A 26,364-nucleotide genomic window follows, 5' to 3' on the forward strand; every position below is an offset into this window, starting at 1 on the left:
ACCTGCATCGCCTCCAATTGACTTTATACGAAAAAGAAGCACCAGCTGAGTCATTGTCCTGGGTCAGATCACTCTGAATACCGGAGTTGAGTTTTGAATGGAAATATTGGGGGTCATTTATCAAAACTGGGCAAATTTGCCCATGGGCAGTAACCCATGGCAACCAATCAAATTGCTGCATTCATTGTTATACTTGCAGCTGGCTTTAAAAAGCTATTCACGGATTGGTTGCTATGGGTAACTGCCCATGGACAAATTTGCCCAGTGTTGATAAATGAACCCCACTGTGTCTTGTTGTTTGCAAATGGTTCCCTCACTTTCCTATTCTGATGTGCCTTGTTCCAGCCCCTTTGGTAGGCTATATTTTATGGCTTATTTATTTATTTTTTCTGAAAGGATTTCTCTGTAAGTATCTACTGGTGAACAGGGAATCAAGAAATTCCCTTCCTATCACATCATAGCCCTGTCCACTATCACCAACCTGCCCCAAAACACCATTCCTCGTCCCAATGTCATATGCTCTATCCCAACATAATCCACTCCTTCCTCCTTATGTTTAAAAAATGGGAATTTGGTCATGTTTTTTTATTTAAAAACTGAGATAAATTCGTATTTTAGTAAATAACTCTCCCAGTGTTCCAGTAACCATATGACGTGGAATTGTGCTTTGGACAAATTTTTATATTGGTTATAACGGTCATATATACAGGCCCGGATTTGTGTCAAGTCCACAAAAACCCAGGCCTAGGGTGCCCAGCCACACTCTAAGGAGTGCTAATCCTCAGCATTCTGGTGCATGCATGCTTGCACTCTTGTGGGGGGCAGGAGGTTGCACACAAAGCTGTCAGGCGCTTGGACACTGTGGCCTAGGAGGCGCCCACAATGGAAATCTGGGCCTGCATATATAAATATATAAAGTAAGGAAGCAGGGTTTAAGACCCATGGAAAATAACCCAAATAACCCGGCTAGTGCAGAAAGTCTCCTACTGGATAACAGATGCAAGAAGAGGATTTTTTGATAAACTAAGCTAGTTTCAGTTTGGGCAAAAGTAAGGGAAGATTAGTTTATTAATGAATTAGTCCCTCTTTACCCAAATATTTCCTAATGCAACCTGTTTTGCCTCTCCTTGCAGATGGTCACATGACCTTAGTTGCTGGGAGGGGCGTTAGACGCAGCAATAGGCAGTTAAAGGGGGAATAATGGTCCAATATTATGGTGACCATGATGGACGTGTGTCTTTTTTCAACCTAACTTACTATGTTACTATGTAAGTATATGCAGGTATGGGACCTCTAATCCAGAAAACTCGGGCCCTGGGATTTTCCAGATTTTTCCTTCATTTAGGTTGTCATACTTTGTCTACAAAAAAAAACATTAAATAAACACAATAGGCATGTTTTGCCTTTAATAACTATGAATTATATCTTATAGTTATGATCAAGTACAAGGTACTGTTTTATTATTGCAGAGAAAAAGTGAGGGTGAATGCAAGTGGGGTTTATATATTTTGTGATGGAGTTAGTGGGGGTATTTATAAGTGTGCTACCATGCATTTGTAAATTTTATGTATGTTGCTGTCTATTTGTGAGTGTGTATGTGTGAATGAGTGGGGTGTATTCATGAGTGTGCAAATGCGGGAGAGTGGATGTGGAAAGTATAGGTTTGTGAGGGTGGCCTTGCCCAGGGCCTGGGCCAAGTAGACAGAGTAACAGAGGGGAAGGGCAGGAGAGGGAGGCGTAAGGGAGGGAGGGGAGGGTGATAGAGGGGAGGAGAGAGCAGCAGGGGATCAAACCACTAGGGGTAGGCAGAAGACTTTTGAATAGGCAGGTACCTCTTCTGCCCTAGTTCCGGCCCCGGCCTTGCCCCCCAATTATGAATAATATGTAGTGTTGGTCTCACATTGTGCTACAAAATACTATCTTTAAAAATTGCCCCTTTATTGATGCTCCCTATAGATGTTTACTGGTCCCTGCCTGTGTTTCAAATGAGGAGGGGGTGTGTCCCTGCCAGAAGCACAATAGGGGGAGACAGCCAATCACAGCCCTGCAGTTACAAAAGCAAAGACAGGCTTCAGTTCCCTATTAGGTCCTGCTAGCTGCTAATTGATTCCAATTCTACAGTGCAGTGTGCTGAGTGCCACTGGCTCCTCTGCACAGCCTGGGACAGGAGGCAGCAGGAAGTGGAACAGATGGGCAGGAATAGTATATTTTCAATTAAGTTACCAGACGCACTACTTCTTTAAGCACTTTCCTTCTATAGTTAAAAGGGTATATAATACACTTGAACATTCCTTTTTTTTTTTTAAACACAAAATGTCTCCTTTAAAGCGGTCTCTAATGTATGAAATGCACCATAAACATTCTCAAAAAAACTATAGCACTGTTGGTTTTAAAGAATAAATAATACAGTAAAATGAAACTAAAAAAAAAACAAGTTGGCCAGTACGGGGATCGAACCCGCGACCTTGGCGTTATTAGCACCACGCTCTAACCAACTGAGCTAACCGGCCATCTTATGTGTAAGCAGAGAAACAGCAGTATTTTTAATGAAATATTCTTGATGTTCACCTAATCAATAATACGCAAAGTAATATGTACTTTAGCCGTACCGTATTTCATACAATATATAGACCAGAACTGTTTCTTACAAACTACTGAGTTTCACCGCACTGCCATAGTCTCTTGTAGTCATGGATAGTATGGATAATGCGCAGTTATAATGCTACTGTGCTGCGTCATATTAGAACGGTTCGTGATACTACGGCGGCGCTGCAGGTCCACAAACAGCGCTAAAGCAATTGTATAAGCCGATTCTTTAAACCCATGAAAGAATATCCGATCATGAACCCTTGTCACACAGGGAACGAGACTGTTCAGAGAATCTGGCTACTTTACTGCCTTCCTTTAGCATGAATTTCATAAAATCAAGAGATTGTACAGCATTAGCTGCGGTTACGACAAAAGTTTTATGTCGCTTAACAACTGTGTTTAAAATGGCTCCCAGCACGATGCCGTCAGCTTAACAAAACTTTTTTTTTCCCGACTACAACAACAAAACAAACTATTTTTGCGTTTCGCATAAGGTAAGGTCATTTTTACCCTGTCCCTGAAGTCGCCCGCCCTCTTTTTACAGGAACTCAAACCTTTTTTTTTTTTTTAACTTTTACAGTACGACTTCTACGCTCTTCTTTATTGGACAGGACGGATAAGCAAGGCTTTCACCTTTCAACTTCCCGCATGCGCATTTGCCAGGGCGTTCCTCCCTTACGTCATTTGGGTATTTCCGCAGCCCGAGCCAGGGATCGTCTCTCAATGTCTGTAAATGCGAAGAAGGGGGCGGATATCTATTAGGGAAGGAAGAAGAAGAGGGAGAGCGAAACCGTGAAGTGGAGAAGTAAAAGAGTATCGGTGGCGAAAATATTGTATACATTTCTGAAACTGCAAGGGGAGCTAGCCCCTGTTAAAGGCCAGCGTTGAACATGGATGGTAAGAAGCCTACCGGGATTTCTAAATCCCCCCCCTCCCTTTTCTTATTAGTACGGGCCGGCCTTGTGGAGTTTAGCTAGGTGTGTACATTCAAAAAATAACTTGTAGGGGCGTTCGTATGCGGGTCTGATCGCCCAATAGCCCACGCGCAGGAGGCTGGCTCATATTTCCTTTATTATTATACTGTATATATTAATGTACGGATGTGTCTATCTCTTGAGATTCTTGGGAAATCTTGTTCACGAATTGTTAATGTTTTTCTTTAGTCTCAGAGCACCAGTCATGTGTAGCCCTTTGCTATTGGGAGGTCTGAAGGCAGGTTAAATGTCTTCTTACTTAATCCCCCCATAAGTGACATCACTGAAGACCAAGGATATATTCTATAGGTTTATATATAAGATATTATTGATAGATTTTAGTGTTTTTTTCCCCCTCTTTTGTCATACTTTTTATGATCACATTCTAAGCTTAAAACGTTACCAAAACAAAAACTATTATAAGCCTTTAGTCCGTCATGTGAGACAAATGACATCACTAAGCACTGATTATAACTGATGACAACCACAAAGCACCATTTATATAGTGAATAAAGGACCCCCTCTTGTAAAATATAAGGATATTATAAGTTACTGAGGAGTTTTATAACAAACATGACCATGTTTTTATACAGGTCATGGAACTCCGAGGTAACTTCTAATATCCTCATATTTTGCAATAGGGGGGTACTTTATTTATTATAATACACAAGTTTTAGTGAGTCATGGCAAAAATGACATCACTACTCACTGTTTATAACTGATGACATCAGTTTTAAGGATTATAATTTAAAAGATATTCATGTCTTTTGTGAATTATATAGTGCATAAAGTACCCCTTCTTGTAAATTATAAGGATATCATAAGTTACCGAGGAGTTTCATGACCATGTTTTTGTACAGGTCATGGAACTCCGAGGTAACTTATAATATCCTCATATTTTGCAACAGGGGGTACTTTATTTATTATAATACACAAGTTTCAGTAAGTCATGTGACAGAAATGACATCAGAACTCACCGTTTATAACTGATGACATCAGAACTCACCGTTTATAAGATATTTATGGCTTTTGTGTATTCTAAAGGTATATTTTACATACTATTTATGTATCTGCCACTTATATTTTTCCAGCAGTCTGCACTATTCCTAGTGCTTCTCCTAATTCATATTTTAAAATGGAAAGGTTTTTTCTTTTTAAAGGGGTTTCAAATGAACTTTGAGTATTATATTAATTATTTGTGTTTTTTTGCGTTATTTAGCTTTTAATTCTGCACCTCTCTAGTTTGCAATTTAAGCAATCTGGTTGCTTATGTCCAACCAAATCAACCATGCATTGATTTGAATAAGAGACTGGAACAGGAGAGCAGTGCCGGGCCAGCCTGGGCAGACACCCTAGGCAGCCCGGATGGTTGAAGTGCCCCAGCAGATTACGCGCAGAAACCTGGTGCACACGGAAAAACGTGTGCACGCACATGCGCAAAAGAACCTGTTGTGCGCGCATGAGAGAAAACATGAGGCGGCATGAAAGGGACAGCGCGCATGCGCAAACTAACACACAAGGGTAAGAGAGGCAATAACCATTTTGTAGCCTTAGGGCAGTATTTAATCTCCCCGTATCTGAGAATCCGAGAATTCGATTTTTAGATGGGGTCAGTGACCCCCATTTAAAAGCTGGAAACCTAAGTAGGCAAATTTTTCAAAAAATATAAAAAAAAATAAAATAAAATAATGAAGACCAATTGAAAAGTTGCCTAGAATTAGCCATTCTATAACATACTAAAAGTTAACTTAAAGATGAACCACCCCTTTAAGTAATGCCATGACATTACAATAACCAAAACACTTTCTCTGCTACACCCTGATGCAACAGCATCATTAAAAGTAGATTCCATATGGATTCATTCTCGGCATCCGTGGGGTACCAGTGAACGTCATCTCATACCAAGTGATAGAGTTATCAGTTTTTGAGTTTATGGGGAAAACCCCACAATTGTAGGGAGTAAAAAATCACAACAAAACATACACAGTTATTTTTTTCCATCGCCTTTTTTATTTCTATTTTCAGCACTAGCATATCTAAGAACTCGACCAGAATAGCTGCAATAGTGGAAAAAAAAAACACGCACAGAAAAATGACATTGTTATATCGTTAATTTCTAATGAGGCTGACTATATAATCAACTGGTGGGAGAAAATGGAAAAAAAAAATTGCTTTAAACATTCAGCGACAATTCCGCTGACTTCTGTAGAAACTCTGCAGCAAATTAGTTTTATTTATTTATTTTTTTGATCGTGTCAATTCACAAAAAATATTCCTATACATATATTTGCAATTTGAAATTTCCATTATTTGAGGTCAAATAAATCTCATATGCTTATACATCTGCCCCTAAGAATTGAATCCACATGATTCATTTACAGGTGCTTAAAAGAACAGTAACACCAAAAAATTAAAAATAACGACAATATAATGTATTGTTGTCGTACATTAATAGAACTGGTGTGTTTGCTTCAGAAACACTACTAGTTTATATAAACAAGCTGCTGGGTAGCTATGGGGACAGCCATTCAAACACAGGATAAACAGAAGATCGCTAAGTTTTGACAAATCCCATTGTATACTACAGAGCTGATCTCTTTCTACTGTGTATCCTGTGCCTTTTCTCTTTTTTTAAGCTTTGAATGGCCCGCCCCCATGGCTACACAGCAGCTTGATTATAAACTGTTGTAGAGTTTTTAAAGCAAACACCCCAGTTTTACTAGTGCGGCACAAAAGAACATTAGATTTTCATTACTTTAAAACAGTTTAATTTTTTGGTGTAACTGTTCCTTTAAAAATACTTTAGTCATGTCTTTCTATAGACTAACCAATATGCATTCTTAATAAACCTAGTAAACTTTGATTAAGTATTGATAGTTGTTTTAAAGTTATTTAGTCATTGCTGTTGAAAGCAATATCTGCACAATATATTCTCAGCACTACTGGTTCTAACTTATGAGACAATGTAGCAAAAGCCATCTGATTAAAAGGCATGGAGTATAACTAGAGTCAGAACCAGAGAGCGAAAGGCTAAACTAATCCAGTGCAACCTCAACTTTACATCCCCTTGTTTTAAAATTTCCCTCATTTTGCATTGTTTTTTTTTTGTGGTCCCACCTATATATTATACATAATACATTTCCCTGATTTTACATTTTCACAGATTCTACACCCTGAAAATGTAATGTACTTTTTCCAGTACCAATTACATTTAAAACAACATTACCACTGAGTTGACTCCAATTCGTTTTGGAAAAAGTGATTTACATTTATCTGTTTTCATAAGGCAGGACATGTAGTGCCTGTAATATCTCGAATGATTGTGGCTATGACACCAGTGTTATGTAGGCTATTCTGATTTGACTAGTTAGATTACAGCTGCGGTCTCGCTACAGGGATTTCATTTGCATTGATGGAAGAAAGTGCACATTGTTGACATTTCGGTCCATCTGATCTTATTTACCTGTGTCTAGTTGCATGGAAATTGCATGAGTGGTCTTATCCAGTATTTGTATGTAAGTTGCATGTTTGATATATAAACCCTTGTATAGTACAATGCTGCAGAATATGTTGGTGCTTTTTAGTTACAAAATGTCAAAAATTCCCTATTGTGTCAAGAGGACAATATACCACAAGAAAAGTGCTAAAAAATATTTACTGCCCCTAAATAGTACTGTTGAACATATGCTTAAAACCTTAAGACTTTAAAGGGGTTGTTCACCTTCAAACAACTAGTTGTTTTCAGATGGATCACCAGATATAACAACTTTTTCCAATTACTTTCTATTACGTTCTATTCTGTGTCACCGTTTTTCTAATATTGAAGTGTAAAGTGCAATTTTTAACCCTCTAAAGCTGCTCTGGGAAGGGGACCCTGTAAACTGTTCCAAATTGATACATTTAGTTGATACATTTCTTATGTTTGTGCTGAGCAGAATCTCTGAGTCAGCTGATAGAATTGATACAATAGTTGCTAATACTCCAGAAATGCTGCTGAGAAATGTATCAACTAAATGTTGCAAAATTGTAACCGTTCAGAATCTGCACCTGAATTACTGAGCTGCCAGACTGAAACACCAGACCGGAATATTCAATTTTAAAGGGGAACTCCACAAAAAACATAATTTAAGCTTTTTGAAAAGTAAACCTAATTTCAAGCAACTTTAAAATATACATCGTTTGAAAAATATGCAGACTTTTCATGATTTTAAATGGTTTCTGACAACTCCCTAAGCCTAGTCCCCTGCTGATCTCGCTGACTACTTTGCTGAGCTGGCTGACTACTATTACTTTGTATCAACAGCCATCTGTCCTCAGCCTGTATCCTCCAAACAACACAAATGCCTGTAAACATGATTTCAATAAGAAAAGGAACATCACAGTGCAATGCATTTTGGGTTATGTAGTTCCTGCATGCTGTCTGTAAGGGTAAGGTCACACTTGGCGTTTCGGGAGATTTAGTTGCCCAGCGACTATTCGCCTCTTGTTTGGGGTGACTAATCTCCCCGAACTGCTTCCCCCTGTCTTCTGCCTGCTAGAATGAGAAATCGCCTGCGGCATGGCACTCGCGGTGCTTCATTTTCCGAAGTTGCCTCACAAAGAAACTTTGGGCAACTTCGGAAAACGAAGCGCCGCGAGTGCCATGCCACAGGCGATTTCTCATTCTAGCAGGCGGAAGACAGGGGGGAAGCAGTTTGGGGAGATTAGTAGCCCCAAATAAATAATGGAAAGTAATTGAAAGAAATTATTTATTTCTGGGAAATAATCTAAAAATAACTGAACAGAAAAAGTGTTTTAAGAAGGTGAACAACCCCTTTAGGAGTCAAATTTCCGGTTTCCCCCAGTGCATGAAAAGGTAAGTGGGGGGGGTGGCATTACAGGAGCTGCCTTATTGACAGACATGAATGACATCTGCCTGTCACCTACATATGTCACCTACACACTGCTTTACAGTCACCATTAATACTCACTGAACTGCAATAAAACAAACAAAAAAAAAAATTGGTCAAATCAGTAAAATGTGTTTTATCCAAAAAATTATCATAGTGAGCGATATGCCACCCGCACTGGGAGGAAACTCCAGGTGCGGGCAACCATTGTTTTAGCTTTAGAGTCTTAGCTCACTCATTTACTAACATTTGTCTGATGTCATGCACGTGTGCAAAATCAAGCCAAAATACTCGCTCACTATGCACAAACGTCACCAAACATGGGCACCCGTACTAGAATATCTTTCCTGGAGTGGGTGGCATTACGCTCACTGCAAGCATTTTTTGGCCAAAATAGTATTGTTTTCCCCCTTCGGACATGGTGCTGATAAAAAACAGGCACCAGGCATGCAGCAACCAAAAGACTCTTGTCCATAAATTATCATCATATAGCACAGAAGAGGGGAAGCAGAGGCTGAGAGCAGGGTGTATAGAAGAGCAACAGTGGGAATAGTAGTATTATTATTATTATTATTATTATTATTATTATTATTATTAACACATATTTTTAGATTGCCAACATATTGTACAGTGCTTTAAAATAAATGTTTATACAAAGAAATCACATGAATTACATACATAGAACATACAGAATTACATATATAGTGACCAGTATGGTACAAAAGGTGAGAAAGGCCCTGTGCAAAAGAGCTTACAATCTAAAAGCAGAAGGGAATGAGACACAACATGTGGGCAAGATCAGAAATAAGCAAAGTGAGTGAGTGAGAGACGTAGCCTATGATATTGCATTTGGTAGCTAAACAGTAAATTCAGATGCAGCTTACCTGAGAGCTCTGAACTTTAATAAGCAGACAGGACACAGACTCCTATGTTCACTGCTAAAAACTGCAAGTTAGCACATATCACTTGAATACCAGGGCATTTGAAAGTCCCAATAATATAGTTATTTGTCTGTAAGTTTATTTTCCACATATTTGAGCAGGTTGATATATATAGTGAGTTGTATGGATTTTGGAGCTGGTTTGGGGAACTGGGCAAGTTAAAGGAACAGTAACACCAAAAAATAAGTGTTTTAAATGAATAAGACCGAAATGTACTGTTGCCATGCATTGGTAAAAGTTACGTGTTGCTTTAAAAAGACTGCTATAGTTTATATAAATAAGCTACTGTGTAGCCATGGATACAGCCATTCAAGCTTAAAAAGGAGAAAAGGCACATCATAAAATACAATGGGATTCTACAGAGTGCATCTGTTATCTGCCATGTAACCTGTGCTTTGAATGGCTGCCCCCATGGCTACAGCAGCTTGTTTATTTAAACTATAGTAGAGTTTCTAAAGCAAACACACCAGTTGTACCAGTGCTGGAAAACCTTACATTATGTTTTAAAGGTGTTTTTTATCTTTGAGTTTAACTTTTAGTTTGATGTAAAGAGTGATTTTCTGAGACAATTTGCAATTGGTTTTCATTGTTTATTATTTGTGATTTTTGAGTTATTTATCTTTTTATTCAGCAGCTCTCCAGTTTGCAATTTCAGCAGTCTGGTTGCTTGGGCCCAAATCAACCTAGCAACCATACACAGATTTGAATAAGAGGCTGGGATATGAATAGTGAGTGGCGGGTAAAAATAAAGTAGCAATAACAATAATTGTGTGGCCTTACAGATCATTTGTTGTCAGTGACCCCCATTTAAAAGCTGGAAAGAGTCAGAAGAAGGCAAATTTGTGAAAAAATATATATAAAAAAAAATAGATATAATAAAGACCAATTGGAAAGTTGCTTATTCTATAATACTAAAACTTAACTGAAAGGTGAACCACCCCTTTTATTACTTTAAAACACATAAACTGTTCATTTCAAGAGCGGATGCCTGAGCAGGCTCCCAACTGTGCCAGTTTTTGGTGCATCCCAGAAAGTGGAATACGAGATATGGGGTTCATATATGCATTGTATTTACATCTGTGGGTGAAATGTGGGTACCTGTTAAGTTATATTGGTTGTAATTATGATCAGCAGTGGACTATACTGTAGATTGTAAGCTGTCTTTCACTTTTGTCTCCTTTTTTTACTTCATTGTGGGTGGTAACCGTATGCTATTACATGGTTCAAATATATTATTTTTTAAATAATATTTATTGAGATTTCTTTTTTTTCCCTTCCCTGTTTAGGATTCCATTGGACAGACATAGTTTCAAGTAAGTAACCACATATGTTTAAGTTTGGATTGCATAGCGCTTTGATCTCTCCTACACAGTACCAGAAATTAAAACACAGTGGGTTGCCTGCAATGGTTGGCATTAGGAATCCTAAATGGCAGCCCTTTGTATTTGACTGTCACTGCAATAATCCCTGTGTGTGTGTAGGAGTGTGTTGAAATGAGAAGTCCAGGGGTCCTATTGGCCAGGACTTTAAAATATCCCTTTTAGCTATTTTGGGGACATTAAGAGGGACTGTTTGGGCTATGAGTGTGTCAATGTAAGAGACATTTTTTTGAATTGAGTTTAGAAAGCAAGATATTTTTATTCGGCATGTTACAAGTCTGTTAAAGAAGTGCTGCAATGTAGCATGAGAAATCCAATGTGTTGTTATGATGCCTGAAAATATCTCTGCTCCTTTTCAAATTTGTCCGCATTCTGGCCTTAAAAGGGTGGTTCACCTTTAAAGGGGGAGGAAAGCTACCCTGGCAGTTTAACGCCAATAGATTAGCTATAATAGTGCAAGTTAGAACACTATTTATTCTGTAGAATGCTTTACCATACCTGAGCAAAACGGCTCTAGAAACTCTCTCTGTTTGTTTAGAATAGCAACTGCCATATTAGCTTAGTGTGACATCACTTCCTGCCCGAGCCTCTCCCAGCTCGCTCATAGCTCTGGGCTCAGATTACAGCAGGGGGTAGAGATAGCAGCAAACTGAGCATGCTCAAGCCCTTGTCCTGGAGGTTTACACTGAAAGAAGGAAGTCTGATACAGAAGCGGCATTACTTTGAGGGTTTACTGGTGTATTTATATAAACCTTTCTGATAAAGCTTACTTCATTTTAACCTTTCCTAACTTTTAGCATAACATAAAATGTCCCATTCCTAGCAACTTTTCAGTCTTCATTATTTATTTTTCATAATTTTTTTTACTTCTTTCCACAACTTTCTATCGTTCAAATGGATTCACTGAACCAGGCAGCCATAAAACTTTTGCTCTGTGAGCTTATGGTTTTATTATTATTGTCATTTTTATTCCTTCTATTCATATTCTAGTTTCTCATTCAGAACACTGCCTGGTAAAACACAATCCTAGCAACCAGATAGCTGCTGAAATTCCCAAGTGGAGTTCTGCTGAACAAAAACTAAATAACTGAAAAACCACAAGAAATAATCCCCAATTGCTAATTGTTATTCTAACTCACCCAGAAACATCAGTGGTCTAAAATTACATTATTTTGTTGTATAATAACCCTGAGTCTGATTAGTTGTTGAAAAATGAAAAGTGATGGAGATAAAAGTTAAATAAAAGCAGAAAAAGGCCACATAGCTTTTTAAATTTGTAATATAGTTGACATTCTGAAGACCGATTTGAAATGGCATATTTTAGCAGCTTTGGGATATGATAAATCTCTAAAAAAAAAAAAAAAATTGAGGGTTTGTATTCCTTTCCCCCCTAAAAACCTCGACCAGAAGAAAAATCGAGGTTTAATAAATGGGCAACACTGCATTATATTTTCATTAATTTTTAAAAACACTTTTATTTTTTGATGTTACTGTTCCTTTAAAGTGGACCTAAAAATAATTGATTGACAAAAAAAATGGTAATCTGAGCATTTTAGCTAGGATATACAGTTTAACTGCTTACAGCAGGCTTTAGTTCAGCAGCTCTCTTTGAAACTATCTAGGAGACACATTTATCATAAGGTCAAATTTATATGAGTTTTTAAAAACTCCCCTAAACTTCCATAAATTCGAAGTTTGACCAATTGAAATTTATTAATGAAATTGTTTTTTTTAAACTCTACCTGAAAACTCAAATAAAATTTGATTCTAATTTTAAAGAATTTGAATGTCAGGAAGGCTGCAAACGACTCCAAATTGAAGCCTGGACCTTTCCCATTGACTTAAACAGCAATTTGGCTGGTTTTAGTTGGCAAATAGTCAAATTCGAATTCTTAAAGGGCTAGAGTATGATAAATCTAGAAAATCGAATTTAAATAACTCCCTAGTTGAATTTGACAATTTTGACCATAAAAAAATTTAATTTTAAATTCAACCCTTGATAACTCTGCCCAAATTAAAGAACTGCTGAATAAAAAGCTAACTCAAAAACCAAAAATAATAAAAAATTAAAATAAATCAAATTGTCTCAGAAAATCACTCTTTACATCATACTAAAAGTTCTCAAAGGTGAACAACCCCTTTAATTTTATTGCAGTTTACTTTCTATTGCTTATGTGCCTGTTCAAATTCTTACTCATCTTACATGCTGACTTTTATTTTCTCTTTTAGAATACTGTTTGTCCAGGTCCCTTGCCTGCCCTACTTAGCCTGTATTTTAAGGCATTTTATGACAGAGGCAAGCAGACAGACAGTCAAACTGTCTCGCTGCTAGAAACCAGACGCACAAGAATCAGGCACAGCGATTTGCAGGTTGAGAAAAACTCGACCCTAAGGGCAGAGACAGACGAGAAGATTCGGGGAGATTTAGTCACCCGACGACAAATTGCATCTTCTTCGGGCGACTAATCTCCCTGAACTGCTAGAATCTAAATCGCTGGCGGGATGAGCTCTTCGTTTTCCAAAGTTACCCGAAGTTGCCTCTGGAGGAAACTTCCGACGACTTCAGAAAACGAAGTGCCATCCCGCCGGCTAGTCGCCCGAAGAAGAGGCAATTTGTCACCGGACGACTAATCTCCTCAAATTGTGGAGATTGTTCTTACGCTCTGCCTTTAATCATTTTCAGTGTAAATGCATCAATCCTCAAAGGTATCTGACCAACCAGCTCATGGGCTGCTACGATACTAATGGCATACCTGGCATGGCCATCTATCTATTGTTCTGGGCAGACAGCTCAAACTATCTGAACAGAAGGAATTTATGCACCACACCCTGGCAGATATGGTTAATAGGCAGAAAAGATTTTCCAACGTGCCTGAACAAATATCCATAGTACATGGATACAGGCCGCCATACATTATCTGAAAATCACATTACAATTTGTTTCATACAATATAATTTTAATGGTAGACCCATAGAAGCAGTTAAGGCAGCTTCTCAATTAAACTCAAATAATATTTGCTTTCCTTAATTGGGCTAGTTACCTGTATATATGTCTGTAAATTGTTGCGATTGGTCCATATGCAATCGATTTGTCCTTCAACTGTCTAAATTCAGCATTGTAGGTTTCAATTATATTTAAATACAATAGTGCTGTGTTGATAAGCGGAATTGGAGGGCAAACTTCCAGCAATGCAAGATCTTTATGACAAGCTTGTATCGTTTTAGGTGGGCTGACTACAGTGCTCCCTCTTTATTCTGCTCCATTAAAAGCACCATTGTCAATATTTAAGTTCTTATAATAAATGTGTTTAAATTATATTTTAATTATAGGACCCTCTTTATAATCACCACCCTCTATATAATTTCAGCTTTGGCCTGTATTCAATACTGGCGGTAAATCATAAAAGCACAACGTTTTTTGCTGGTGGGATGGTAGAAAATCCATAAATACCTTACACTTGACGCAGATTCTTTCTCAAATTTCCCTTTTACCATGTCCACCAGCCTGCGCAGTATGTTTAGTTAATAGCCACATCCATGCCTGAAATTTGTCATTTGAGTGCTCTTCTCAAAGCCAGTATGTGATCAAAGATATAACACAGCCTATTTTTTAGGAATGCAAATTCAGGATTCAGTTAAAGGGATCCTGTCATTGGAAAACATGTTTTTTTCAAAACGCATCAGTTTATAGTGCAACTCCAGCAGACTTCTGCACTGAAATCCATTTCTCAAAAGAGCAAACAGATTTTTTCATATTCAATTTTGAAATCTGACATGGGGCTAGACATTTTGTCAATTTCCCAGCTGCCCTTGGTCATGTGACTTGTGCCTGCACTTTAGGAGAGAAATGCTTTCTGGCAGGCTGCTGTTTTCCTTCTCAATGTAACTGAATGTGTCTCAGTGAGACATGGGTTTTTACTATTGAGTGTTGTTCTTAGATCTACCAGGCAGCTGTTATCTTGTGTTAAGGAGCTGTTATCTGGTTACCTTCCCGTTGTTCTTTTGTTTGGCTGCTGGGGGTGAAAAGGGAGGGGGTGATATCACTCCAACTTGCAGTACAGCAGTAAAGAGTGATTGAAGTTTATCATAGCACAAGTCACATGACTTGGGGCAGCTGGGAAATTGACAAAATGTCTAGCCCCATGTCAGATTTCAAAATTGAATATAAAAAAATCTGTTTACTCTTTTGAGAAATGGATTTCAGTGCAGAATTCTGCTGGAGCAGCACTATTAACTGATTCATTTTGAAAAAAATGTTTTTTTCCCATGACAGTATCCCTTTAAGGATTCTGCCAGGATTTGCCGTTTTCACCAGGATTTGCCCTAATCCAATTGCCTTAGAGTCCTTAAAATCACTTCATTTGTCAAATGAACAAGGAGGTTGAAAATGGTTTTGCAGTGTGTTACTTTTTGCCCTTCCTTACCCTAATTTGCATAAGCAAATTAGGGTTTTGAATCAGCCAAATCTTTCATTAAGGATTTGGCCAAATCCCCAAATTGTGGATTCTGTTATTCCCTACTATTTTATCCTGTAACGGTAAAGAAAGACAAGTAAAGCAAAATCACTGGGCATACCAATGTGTCGGTCAACCCAGTGAATATAATGACTAAGGGTACAACTATACTGACGATTTCCTCACGATTGTGCCGGATCCGACCCGCTGCGCCAAAACGCAGGTGTCAAGTTGGATGAGAAAAAAACAGGGTAAGAAATACAAATGTTGGATGGAGTCGCAGAGTTCATCCAACGCAACACAAATGATGGATGCAGACGCAGCATGCAGAGTCTGCATTCAACAGTCGTGTCGTGTTGGACGAATGCTGTGACACCATCCGACGTTGCTTACCTTGTTTTCCGTCGCATCCAACTTGACGCCTGCATTTTGGCGCATCGGATCTGGCACAATCACGGGGAAATCGTCCGGCGCAGCGTGTCGGATTCAGAAATCGTCCGAGTAGTTGTACCCTTACTGTCTCAGGGTGCTATTCCTGCTGCACATTTTCACCTATGCCCCAGCAATCCGTTTACATTTTCTGGATGCCCCGCGTTGCTCAGTAGAGTAAAGATTAGAACTTAAACTTTACAGTCGCAATTGGGGCAGCACAGAGGATCTCTGGGCAACAGGAAAGATAACCGAGAGGCAGGGATCGTAACCCTTGGCTTGTGCACTTTTCAGTGGTCTAAGGCTAGCGATTATATTTACTTAGGAGTGTGCATTTATCAATAGGTTGAATTAATAGTAAACAACTCTCTAGATTTAATTGGGGCGATATTGTTTAGCCTAAAATTGCTGATGGTAAATTTTGTGTGTGCTAGATAATCTATGTATGCATGCATTTAGGGCAGTGGCACAAGGAAAGTTTCTTTGGACTTCTTAAGCAAGAATTGTACAGTCAAAACATAATTCATGGCAACCACTTCCTATTTTACTTAAAAGAGAAGGAAAGTATTTTTGTGCTTGGGAGTGCCAGATGTTAGGCACCTTCAAGTGATTGCATTTACTTACCTGACACCCAGGGGAGCGGTGCTCCTATCAGGAGAAAACTGCACCGGCTGGGGTCTTTCTAGCGAGCACCACTGATTAATCACCTTCCTGCTTCTTCTTTCTTCTTGCGGCTGCACATGCACAGTAGAGTGAAAAGCCGAACTTTAACGAAAAAGATGGCTATTTCATTCTACTGTGCATGCGTCTGCTCCGGGAAAAATGAAGAAGAAGCGAAGAAGATGGATCGCTTTGTAGTGCTCTGGCAGTTGCAGTTTTCTGCAGATAGGAGCACCGGCCCAGGGTATCCAGTATGTAAATATAACCACTTGGGGTTGGATAACTTTTGACACCCCCCAAGGTAAAATTACTTTCCTATGGCACATGTTCTGTTCTGTTCTGTTTTGTATTTGTACTGTTTTAATAGCTCTTGTACTGTCTTAATAGCCATAAAGCTGTTTATTTTTCATTCACAAGAATGTGAAGTGGCTGCCAGTGGTGAAGGACATTTTGAAGAGGAAAACAGTGAAAGGGAAGCTCTGTGTAATGTTGGCACAGAAAAACTTTTATAGCTAACTTCTGACCATTAAAATACATAGGATAGGATCGATTATCCAGAATGCTTGGGACCTGGGTTTTTTCAGACCTGTAGCAGTAGCTTTAATCAATAGACATGTCCACTTTAACTTTTAACATTTATTAGCTTGTTATTTCCTGTTTTGTCAATATATGTATATTTTTACTCCCATTGTACAGGCATGCCTCCCTCCATCCCACCTGTGGAAATTATAGAGCAGCCAAAGCAGCGAGGGATGCGATTTCGTTACAAGTGTGAAGGGCGCTCTGCTGGAAGCATTCCAGGTGAACGAAGCACGGACACATCAAAAACTCACCCCACTATTAAGGTTAGTGCATACATTTTTTTCTACTTGATCTGCACAATAAAGTCGTTGTGTTATACTGTACTACTTAATGACAAGCAATCCAAAAATATTTTATGAATTAACACATTTCAATGTGGGCTGCATTTTGGAGGAGGCGTTCTGCTGCATTTTGGAGGAGGGCTTCATGAATTGGGAAGGACCCAGCAATCTTGTACTTCAATCCATTTCAATAAGTTTGCAAAAATGTGGCCTTTTACACAACCTGTATGGATATGCAGATTATCTTAAAATATGCCAGCAAAAGTTACATAATGCTGGTACTTATTTGTGTTTGGAATCTATTATTAAGAGATCTTGAGACCTGAGTTTTCTGATAAGCGATCTTTCTGTAATTTGAATACCATCAAGTACAAGTTAAAGTGAAATGTTAGAGCTATATGTTTGGGCTGCTTTAGCTGAAATTGCTACTAATACGTTCTGGCGTTGGCATTTCTACATTACATTAAACTCAATAGGATTGTTTTGCCTCCAGTAAGGACTAATTATATCTTCTCTATGGTTAAAAACAAGGTCCGGTGGACAAGAATCTATGGGAGATGGTTTTCCTGTAATTCAGAGCTTTCTGGATAATGAATGTTGGAAAACCAATATATCCATACAATTTTCTTTTTACAGCAATAAGTTTTAAGCCATTTGCAGTTAGTATGTTCCAGCTTTGATTTTCATTGTATATATGGTGAGTTTTGAGGTGGGCAGTGCTAGTGTTTAAAGCTCACTCGAAAGACACACTTTTCAGACATTTAAACAATTAGTTCATGTATTCAATAACGAATTGAAATTCTGTTCTGTGAGCATTTTTATTTCAAAGCTGGCGTTTACAGTGCCTTGCAAATATATGCCTCCCCTTGACCAGGTCTCTCGTTTTACTTAAGAACAAATCCTACGTTGAAATTGTGTTCTTTGTGACATGTTTATTTGGAAGTACTGAAACTTTTAATTTTTTATTTTTTACATATTTAATAGTGGCGTAACTAACTGCGAGCAAATGCCATGACTGCTGGGTTGCCCAAAGGCAAAAGAGAACCTGGTGCCATTGGCAGTGGGCCCTACGGTTCCAAAGTTAAGCCTCTGCACTTTTCCATGATAATGTAACTTTTATATCAGTTAATGCATCAGCAATTATCCAGCAGGTGTCACCTATGTGAGGTAATATCGACCTCAAGGAACAATTGAAAAGCTTTTTTTTATATTGTGACCTTTTCTCTCTCTCTGAATCAGTCTTACTGGCTGATAAATTAGATATCTTTAAGAAGGGGATGGAGGGAATACAGGGTAATGGAAGATAGCTCAAAGTACAAGTTGATCCAGGGAATAATCTGATTGCTATTTTGGAGTCAGGAAGAATTTTTTCCCCCTTCAAATAGTTTTTTTTTTTTTTTTTGCCTGTCTTTGGATAAACTAGCAGTTAGGCAGGTTAAAATAGAGTTAAAAGGTTGAACTTGATGGACGTGTCTTTTTTTCAACCTAACTTACTATGTTACTATGTTAACCTTTTTTGGTTATTCTGTATGTTTGACTCACAGATATTTACCCGTGTGTGTTTTATGAATGTCACTGAAATTAATTACTACTGACTGCTGTTAACCATTGTTATGATAGAATAATTTTTAATTTTCTGTGAAAAACACATGGCATGGTTGATAATGACCTATGACGTACCGTTCTTCATTTTTTTATTTTCTGAATGTTTCTAAGACTGAATTGATGGCAAGAAAAAATAGTAGTATTGTTACCTATAGGTGTGTGTGTGGGTTTGTTAATTTTTCCACTAATCCTTAACGACTTATTCTACAGCCATTCAGATGGTCCTTAAATTAAATTTTTTCATTCACGGTTTTCATAATTTGTCGGTTTTGTTTTTTATTGTCTGATTCCCTCCTTTCTTTGCATTTTAGATCAACAATTACCAGGGCCCAGCTCGTATTCGGATATCTCTAGTTACAAAGGATTCTCCACATAAACCTCACCCTCATGAGTTGGTTGGAAAGGACTGCAAGGATGGATATTATGAAGCTGAACTTTCCCCAGATCGGAGTATCCACAGGTAATGATTGATTTGATTACACTGTAGCTAAAGGTAAAAGCAGTGAATGCTCCTCTGTGGTTGTTTAAAATGGTTCTTAAAGGGCCATCATTCCCTAAAATGTTATTTTACCGTTCCTACTCCAAGGGAGTACATATTCTGGCATATGGTCACTCTCTCTCTAAATCAGGAGCTCACAGACTTTACCAGTATAGGGTTTTATTTTGTAAAATGCATGGCAACTGTAATCTAGTGAGCACCATCTCAACATCTCCATTTTGGGCATCCCTGCTTTAAAGGCCATTCGAAGACCTAGGGCAGCGGTCCTCCAATGTGCAGCTGATAATGCCATGTACAGTAAGCCAACTAGAGGAGGAAGCAGCTGCTTAGGCTTTTTATAGAAGCCTGAAGGTGAAAAAATTAGTTCTTAATAGTTTTACTTGAAGAATACATAGGGAAATAAAAGAATACAGGTATAAACACATTTAAAAAGCACAATAATTTAAAGGGGTTATTAACCTTTACATTCATTTTTAGTTTGATGTAAAGAGTGATATTCTGAGACAATTAGGTTTTAATTTTTTATTAAAAACCAAAAGTTATTCAGCTTTTTACTGAGTAGCTATTTAGTTTGCTATTTCAGCAATCTGGTTGCTAGGGTCTAAATTACCATGCACTGATTTAAATAAGAGACTAGAATTTGAAAAAGAGAGGACCTGAATAGAAAGACGAGTAATAACAAATAGCAACAACAATATATTTTTAGTGTTACAGCGCATTTTTGTTTTAGATGGGGTCAGTGATCCCTATTTGAAAGCTGGAAAGAGTCAGAAGAAAAAGGCAAATCATGTAAAAACTACGAAAAACAAATAAGGATGACTAATTGAAAGGTTGCTTAGAATTGGCATTCTATTGCATACTAAAAGTTAACTCAAAGGTGAACCACCCCTTTAAAGGGGTAGTTCTTGAGTACCTTTTGGTAAGATGCATACAATGGACAATTTGCAGTTGAGCATTTCTAGTCTTAGCTTTTGAGTAGTTACTTTGTTTTCTGCAGCTCTAAAGTTTGGTAATACTGTTATCTGGTTTTTAAGGTCCCACTTACCTGAGGCCATGGTTATATTAAAGGGATCCTGTCATCGGAAAACATGTTTTTTTCAAAACGCATCAGTTAATAGTGCTACTCCAGCAGAATTCTGCAGTGAAATCCATTTCTCAAAAGAGCAAACAGATTTTTTTATATTCAATTTTGAAATCTGACATGGGGCTAGACGTTTTGTCCATTTCCCAGCTGCCCCAAATCATGTAACTTGTGCCTGCACTTTAGGAGAGAAATGCTTTCTGGCAGGCTGCTGTTTTTCCTTCTCAATGTAACTGAATGTGTCTCAGTAAGACATGGGTTTTTACTATTGAATGTTGTTCTTAGATCTACCAGGCAGCTGTTATCTTGTGTTAGGGAGCTGTTATCAGGTTACCTTCCCATTGTTCTTTTGTTTGGCTGCTGGGGGGGAAAAGACTTGCAGTAAAGAGTGATTGAAGTTTATCAGAGCACAAGTCACATGACTTGGGGCAGCTGGGAAATTGACAATATGTCTAGCCCCATGTCAGATTTCAAAACTGAATATAAAAAAATCTGTTTGCTCTTTTGAGAAATGGATTTCAGTGCAGAATTCTGCTGGAGCAGCACTATTAACTGATTCATTTTGAAAAATTTTTTTTCCCATGACCGTATGGCACAGAAAATACTTATGTAAATATGAAAGTCATATGTAAATATGCAGTACCTTATAAAACCACAGACATCATCTTTATGTCTCCCTAAGCTTCCAGAACCTGGGCATCCAGTGTGTGAAAAAGAGAGAGGTGGAAGATGCCGTCGCCCATCGCATTCGGACAAATAATAACCCCTTTAATGGTAATGTCAAGCTATTGTATCATTTCTTTTCTCCCTGCTACTTTGCCTTTTTCTCGTTTACTTGCAGTCATTATTTTGTGCTCTAACAATCGTGAATCGTGTCTTTCAATGTTGGATTTTGACATAAAATGGTCAGCAGAAAGGTTTTATCTGAATGCTTATCTGAACTTATCTGAACTGCTCTTTTGCGAACCACTGCTTTGTAGGGGACATAAAATAATCATGTCCACTAATAGACTTTCTTTCTTAAAGTTTTGAACTATTGAAGTTATATACCTATTTAGAAACATTTTCATGCATTTTGTAAGAAAAACATGTTTTTTCCATGACCGAACCCCAGACTTTTATCTTATTAAAATAAGACACTTTCAAAATATAATAAATTCAAAATGTTTTAACATGTGAAATATTCAAGTTACTCTTTGGCATTTGCCTACAGAAATATATTACTCTTCATGCCGGAGTCAGGCTCAGATTTAGTTGATGAGACAAATACAGGGTTTTTGCACCCTGTTCTAGATCACTGCTGTCCAACTTCTGTGATACCGAGGGCCAACATTTTTCTGGCCTATGTGGCGGAGGGCCGATAATGGAAGCCAGTGTTGCCCTCTCCCTGTTTTTAAACCACACCCACTTTAAACCACACCCATGTTACTATAATTACTTTTAAGACCATATCCACATTAATGGTGGTAGCACACCAAAAAAACATATGGTTGTTGTTAACTGCAGGGATATCACTCATCACTCATATTTGAGACAAATTTTTTTAAGACATACCCTCAAATGATCCATATGCCTCATCCTCCCCTGTGGCTAACACAGCAACCCTTAGCACATGATTAAACACCTGGGGACCCCCAAACAAGTATTTCCAAATGCTAACACCCCCCCCCCCACCAGGTTCACCTCCCACAGGCAGTGGGCACACACACAGGGAGCATAGGACAGGCAGAGTATGGCGCACACACACAAGGCACATAGGACAGCAGAGGGCAGGCAGAGTATGGCACACACACAGAGCACAGGAAAGGTAGGTCACAGATGTGAACAATGCAGGAGATGACGGTCTGCATTTGAGGTGTAAACAATGCAGGGTCCTGTTCATTTCAATACTGATACTTTTAAACTTGCACAAGGTAAGCAGTCACAGCAGGTAGACTTTCATGTGGGGGCCACACAAGGGGGGGTTGCGGGCCACAAGCAACCCACGGGCAGTCAGCTGGAGAGCACTGGTCTAGATAATGCATGGAGCCAGCTGTTTCAAAATAATCAACTCCAAAGCAGAATTGTACTCATCTCTCAACAAATCTGCAAAGCCCATCCCAGCCTGGTGTGGTTAGTGTGGGGGACAGTTTACCCCTGTAGACAGGGCTAATGAGCTTCCTTCCATAAGCTGCAGAATTTGTCCGGCATTTAGATAAGAAGCAGCTCATAATACAATAAGTTTATCAGGAGTTTGTACAAATAGTTTATTGCAGGAAATAACAAAAAAAAAGTTATTTCATATATTTCATATTCATTGAGCTCATGTTGAAAAAGGGAGGTAAGGCACCATTTAATATCTCAGATATGTTGGCAATAAAGCACAGATCTGTGAGAAACCGATTGTGAGTATATTTTTATAGCTATGACTGTTCCCTTTTAAGCTCACCACAGATCTGAAACTTCTCCATTATGCACCTTCCTGTCAACATTTAGACCAGGCAACAGTGATTGTTCACCTTCCAAAAACCTTTGCAGTTCATTTGTTTTCAGATTGTTCTCCAGAAATAAAGTTTTTTTTTTTTGAATCGCTTTCCATTTTTTATCTTTTTTCCAAAATCTAAGTTTAAAATGTAATGTCCCTGTCTCTGGTGTTTCAGTCTGGTAGCTCAGTAATTCAGGTGCAGACTCTAAACGGTTACAATTTTGCAACATTCCATTGATACATTTCTCAGCAGCATCTCTGGAGTATTAGCAACTATTGTATCATTTCTAACAGTTGCCTTTAATGAAGGGATTCTGCTCAGCAGGGCCAAAGATAAGAAATGTATCAACTAAATGCATCAATTTAGAACAGTTACAGAGTTGGCGACCCCCCCCCCCAGCTGCTTTAGAAAGTCGAAAGAAGGTGAAAAATGAAACTTTACAGTTCAATATTAGAAAAACGGTCACACAGAAATAGAAAGTATTTGGGAAAAGTATATATTTCTGGTGAACTGAAAAAAGTATTGGAAGGTGAACAACCAACCGCTTTAAAGATCTGAAAGCACACATTGACTAGAGAAGTGTCTTCTCTGGCAAACTTAGTATAAAGGCATCTTGGTTTCTTTACACCTTCTCTCTTGTCATTATAATTTATGTTTTGTGTCTCTTTTTTTTTTTTTTTATCCCAGTGTCTCCTGAGGAGCTGAAGGCCGATTACGACCTCAACACGGTTTGCCTGTGCTTCCAGGTTTTCATTCCTGATCAGGCTGCTGGTCGCATGCTTCCATTACCATTTGTGGTATCCCAGCCCATCTATGACAACAGTAAGATTAGAGATGCACTGAATGCAGAATTTAACCGTATCCAGCACTAAAACTTGTGAAAATGAATTTGACAGTGTTATATCCAAGGATTATTTTTCTCCAATTGAAGTATTCCAATTATTCTTCGGTATTTGGACAGATTGTGGCTTCTGTATTCATCTTAATCCAAACATCATGGACTTGATGTATACCTAATTTAAATAATGTACAAAAAGCATGCACTTTTTTTATATAATCAGGTGGCCCTAAAGGTGTAGTTAAAGGAACAGTAACACCAACAAATGAAAGTGTTTTAAATGAAAATATCATGTACTGTTGCCCTGGTAAAACATAAACATAAAAAAACATAGTGCTATTCTAAGATAGATTTGAATAAGTTTTCATTTTGTATTTGTTTATGGCTTTGGAATAAGATTTCTAGTAAGGCATTTCAGCAGTTATCTAGTTGCTAAGGTCCACTTTACTTGCATAAATCCAAAACCATCCTATTTGGTTTATTAATATTTAAATTTTTCTTAGTAGCTTAAAAGGAGCAGTGATCCAAAATATGGAAAAACCTATTGTACCCTAGGTTTTATACCTGTTGAGATGATCATCACTACAATATATGAATTTTACAGGTCTAGTGTTAAAGGGCTTAGATACCATGCCTACTACCATGCACAGCTTAGAAGATGAAGAAGCAACATATTTGCCATACAGGTTATACAATAATTATTAGTGCCCTTAGGCTGGTGAAGGAGTACAACAATAAAAAAAAAATATATATAATGTAGTATTTATGTTTAAACTTAATCACAACTTGTACTACTTAATGTGAAGTGTCAGACTTTTGAGTTTAGTTGCCCTTTAAACACACACACAGACCATGGACATTGGTGTATAAGGATTATTTAATGTTTTGTCTCTGCAGCATGCTTTTTATTTACCATACATCACCACTGGTGAATGGCACGATCATGCAGAAAACTGAAAGCATGATTTGCCTTTAATTTAAAGTTGTCGTAATTAAAGGTAAGGTAAAGTCACCTAAATGCAGCTTTATTACTTTAAAACAAATATCATCCATAATCAGAAGTTAACTCTGAAGCATGCGTTTTATAGCATACTGAGGGACTTCCCCCACCACCACCAGGATTTTATTCTGCATGCTTCCCTCAAACAGAATTATAGAGATCGTAAATATTTTCTTTTGTGTTTCCTTCTTTTTCTTAACAAGGAGCCCCTAATACTGCCGAACTGAAGATATGCAGAGTGAACAAAAATTCCGGGAGCTGCTTGGGAGGAGATGAAATTTTCTTACTTTGTGATAAAGTACAAAAAGGTAGAAAATGTTTTCAGATTATCCATCAACAAATATCGATATCCCACAATTAACATTTTCCAAAAGTTACTGTGGCTATGTTGCGCATAGCGACAGTAACTTTTGGAAAATGTTAATTTGAGAACCTTACATTTTTGATACTGGATGTGTCCAGTATCCAAAAGCAGTAACTGGGCAACTGCATTGGATGTGCTTCACAAGGGTTGCCTTGTATATATAGAGAGTGCACTGTCCATCTGCTTTAACCGAGAACTAAAGCTTAACTAAAGAAGTAGGCTAGAAATGTACTTTATGTTTTGGGTTTCTGTACCAGCCCAAGGGAACCACAGCCCTTTATCAGGGAAGATCTGTACTTCATACGATGCCCCAGTAGCTCCCCATCTTCTTTTCTGCTGATTCACTGCACATGCTCTGTGCTGCTGTCACTTACTGAACTAGGGATCGATGCACAATATACCGAATATATATACTATAAATGTCACAAAATAAGGCTGATTAGTAATTAACCGATCATAAATACATGGCAGTACATAAACCAGTACAACTAGCATCATAATTTAATAATCAGCCCTGTAGCATCAGCTTATATTACATGGCAACCTCATTTTCTGCTTAATAATTTTCTACGAGCCCTAAGCTTAGCTTCTCAACAGCTTCTCAGAGCCCACTGAGCATGTGAGTGTCGCAGACACTTTCCAAGGAAAATTTTACCCCTGAACAATGTAGATCTCTGTACAAATATATTGCATAAAACCTTTTATGTAAAACCCTGCTTCATTTAAATAAACCATGTTCATAATAATATACTTTAATAAATATATATTCTAACTTGGGCTGTATCAGACGTTGAGCTTTGAGGGATTTTTTTTATCTGCTTTGATATTTTGAAGCCAAGACAGATTACTGAGAGGCAGGGTGTTTCTCAGTTATCAGATCCTGTATCCATTCATAGCCCACAGTTGTGCCATCCCATACTTTTATTTATTGACAGAGGCAAGTGGCTGAGTAGCTGAGAAAGATGAGAGCTTATAGCCAAGGCTTGCTTATTTGCTGATGGAACAATGCTTTCTTTTGTGTGCTTGACTGCAGCTTTGGAATTATTAATGAATCAATCCTGAGACATAAGAGGTTTAACTCGGCAAGAAGAGCCATAGAAAATGTTTGTTTTCAGAATCCATCAATTCCCTTTGTTCCCAATTGCTGTTACAACAAGGGCTGCGATGATAATGATATATATCAAAATTGGGAATCCGCCTCTGATTTACATTTGGTGAAGCCTTAGGTACTCGCCCCAGTTCACAGGCGACACATATATCAAAATTCCTTGTATCCAAAAGATAGCTGTCCCAAAGGCTTGCTTTTCTGTAAAAAATTCCTTTATTTAAATTAT

General features: G+C 38.1%; 1 protein-coding gene and 1 non-coding gene across 4 annotated transcripts in view; one reads left to right on the forward strand and one right to left on the reverse strand.

The window, feature by feature from the left end:
• Nucleotides 1–2,436: 2,436 nt before the first annotated feature.
• On the reverse strand, nt 2,437–2,510 carry trnai-aau. Its single transcript has one exon. It is a non-coding gene; the product is annotated as a tRNA-Ile (tRNA).
• A 423-nt stretch (nt 2,511–2,933) lies between these two features.
• rela.L (v-rel avian reticuloendotheliosis viral oncogene homolog A L homeolog) overlaps nt 2,934–26,364 on the forward strand; it is a 29,992-nt gene continuing 6,561 nt past the window's right edge. Inside the window, exons 1-8 of one of the 3 annotated variants that reach the window (XM_018256514.2) lie at nt 2,934–3,083; nt 3,170–3,486; nt 10,680–10,706; nt 17,012–17,160; nt 19,095–19,243; nt 21,046–21,137; nt 23,516–23,650; nt 24,870–24,974. In XM_018256514.2, the coding sequence (XP_018112003.1) occupies nt 3,480–3,486; nt 10,680–10,706; nt 17,012–17,160; nt 19,095–19,243; nt 21,046–21,137; nt 23,516–23,650; nt 24,870–24,974 (664 nt within the window). In that variant the 5' untranslated portion in view covers nt 2,934–3,083; nt 3,170–3,479. 3 annotated transcript variants of the gene reach the window in all.

This window comes from Xenopus laevis, chromosome 4L, assembly GCF_017654675.1.
Source record: "Xenopus laevis strain J_2021 chromosome 4L, Xenopus_laevis_v10.1, whole genome shotgun sequence".
NCBI lineage: Eukaryota > Metazoa > Chordata > Amphibia > Anura > Pipidae > Xenopus > Xenopus laevis.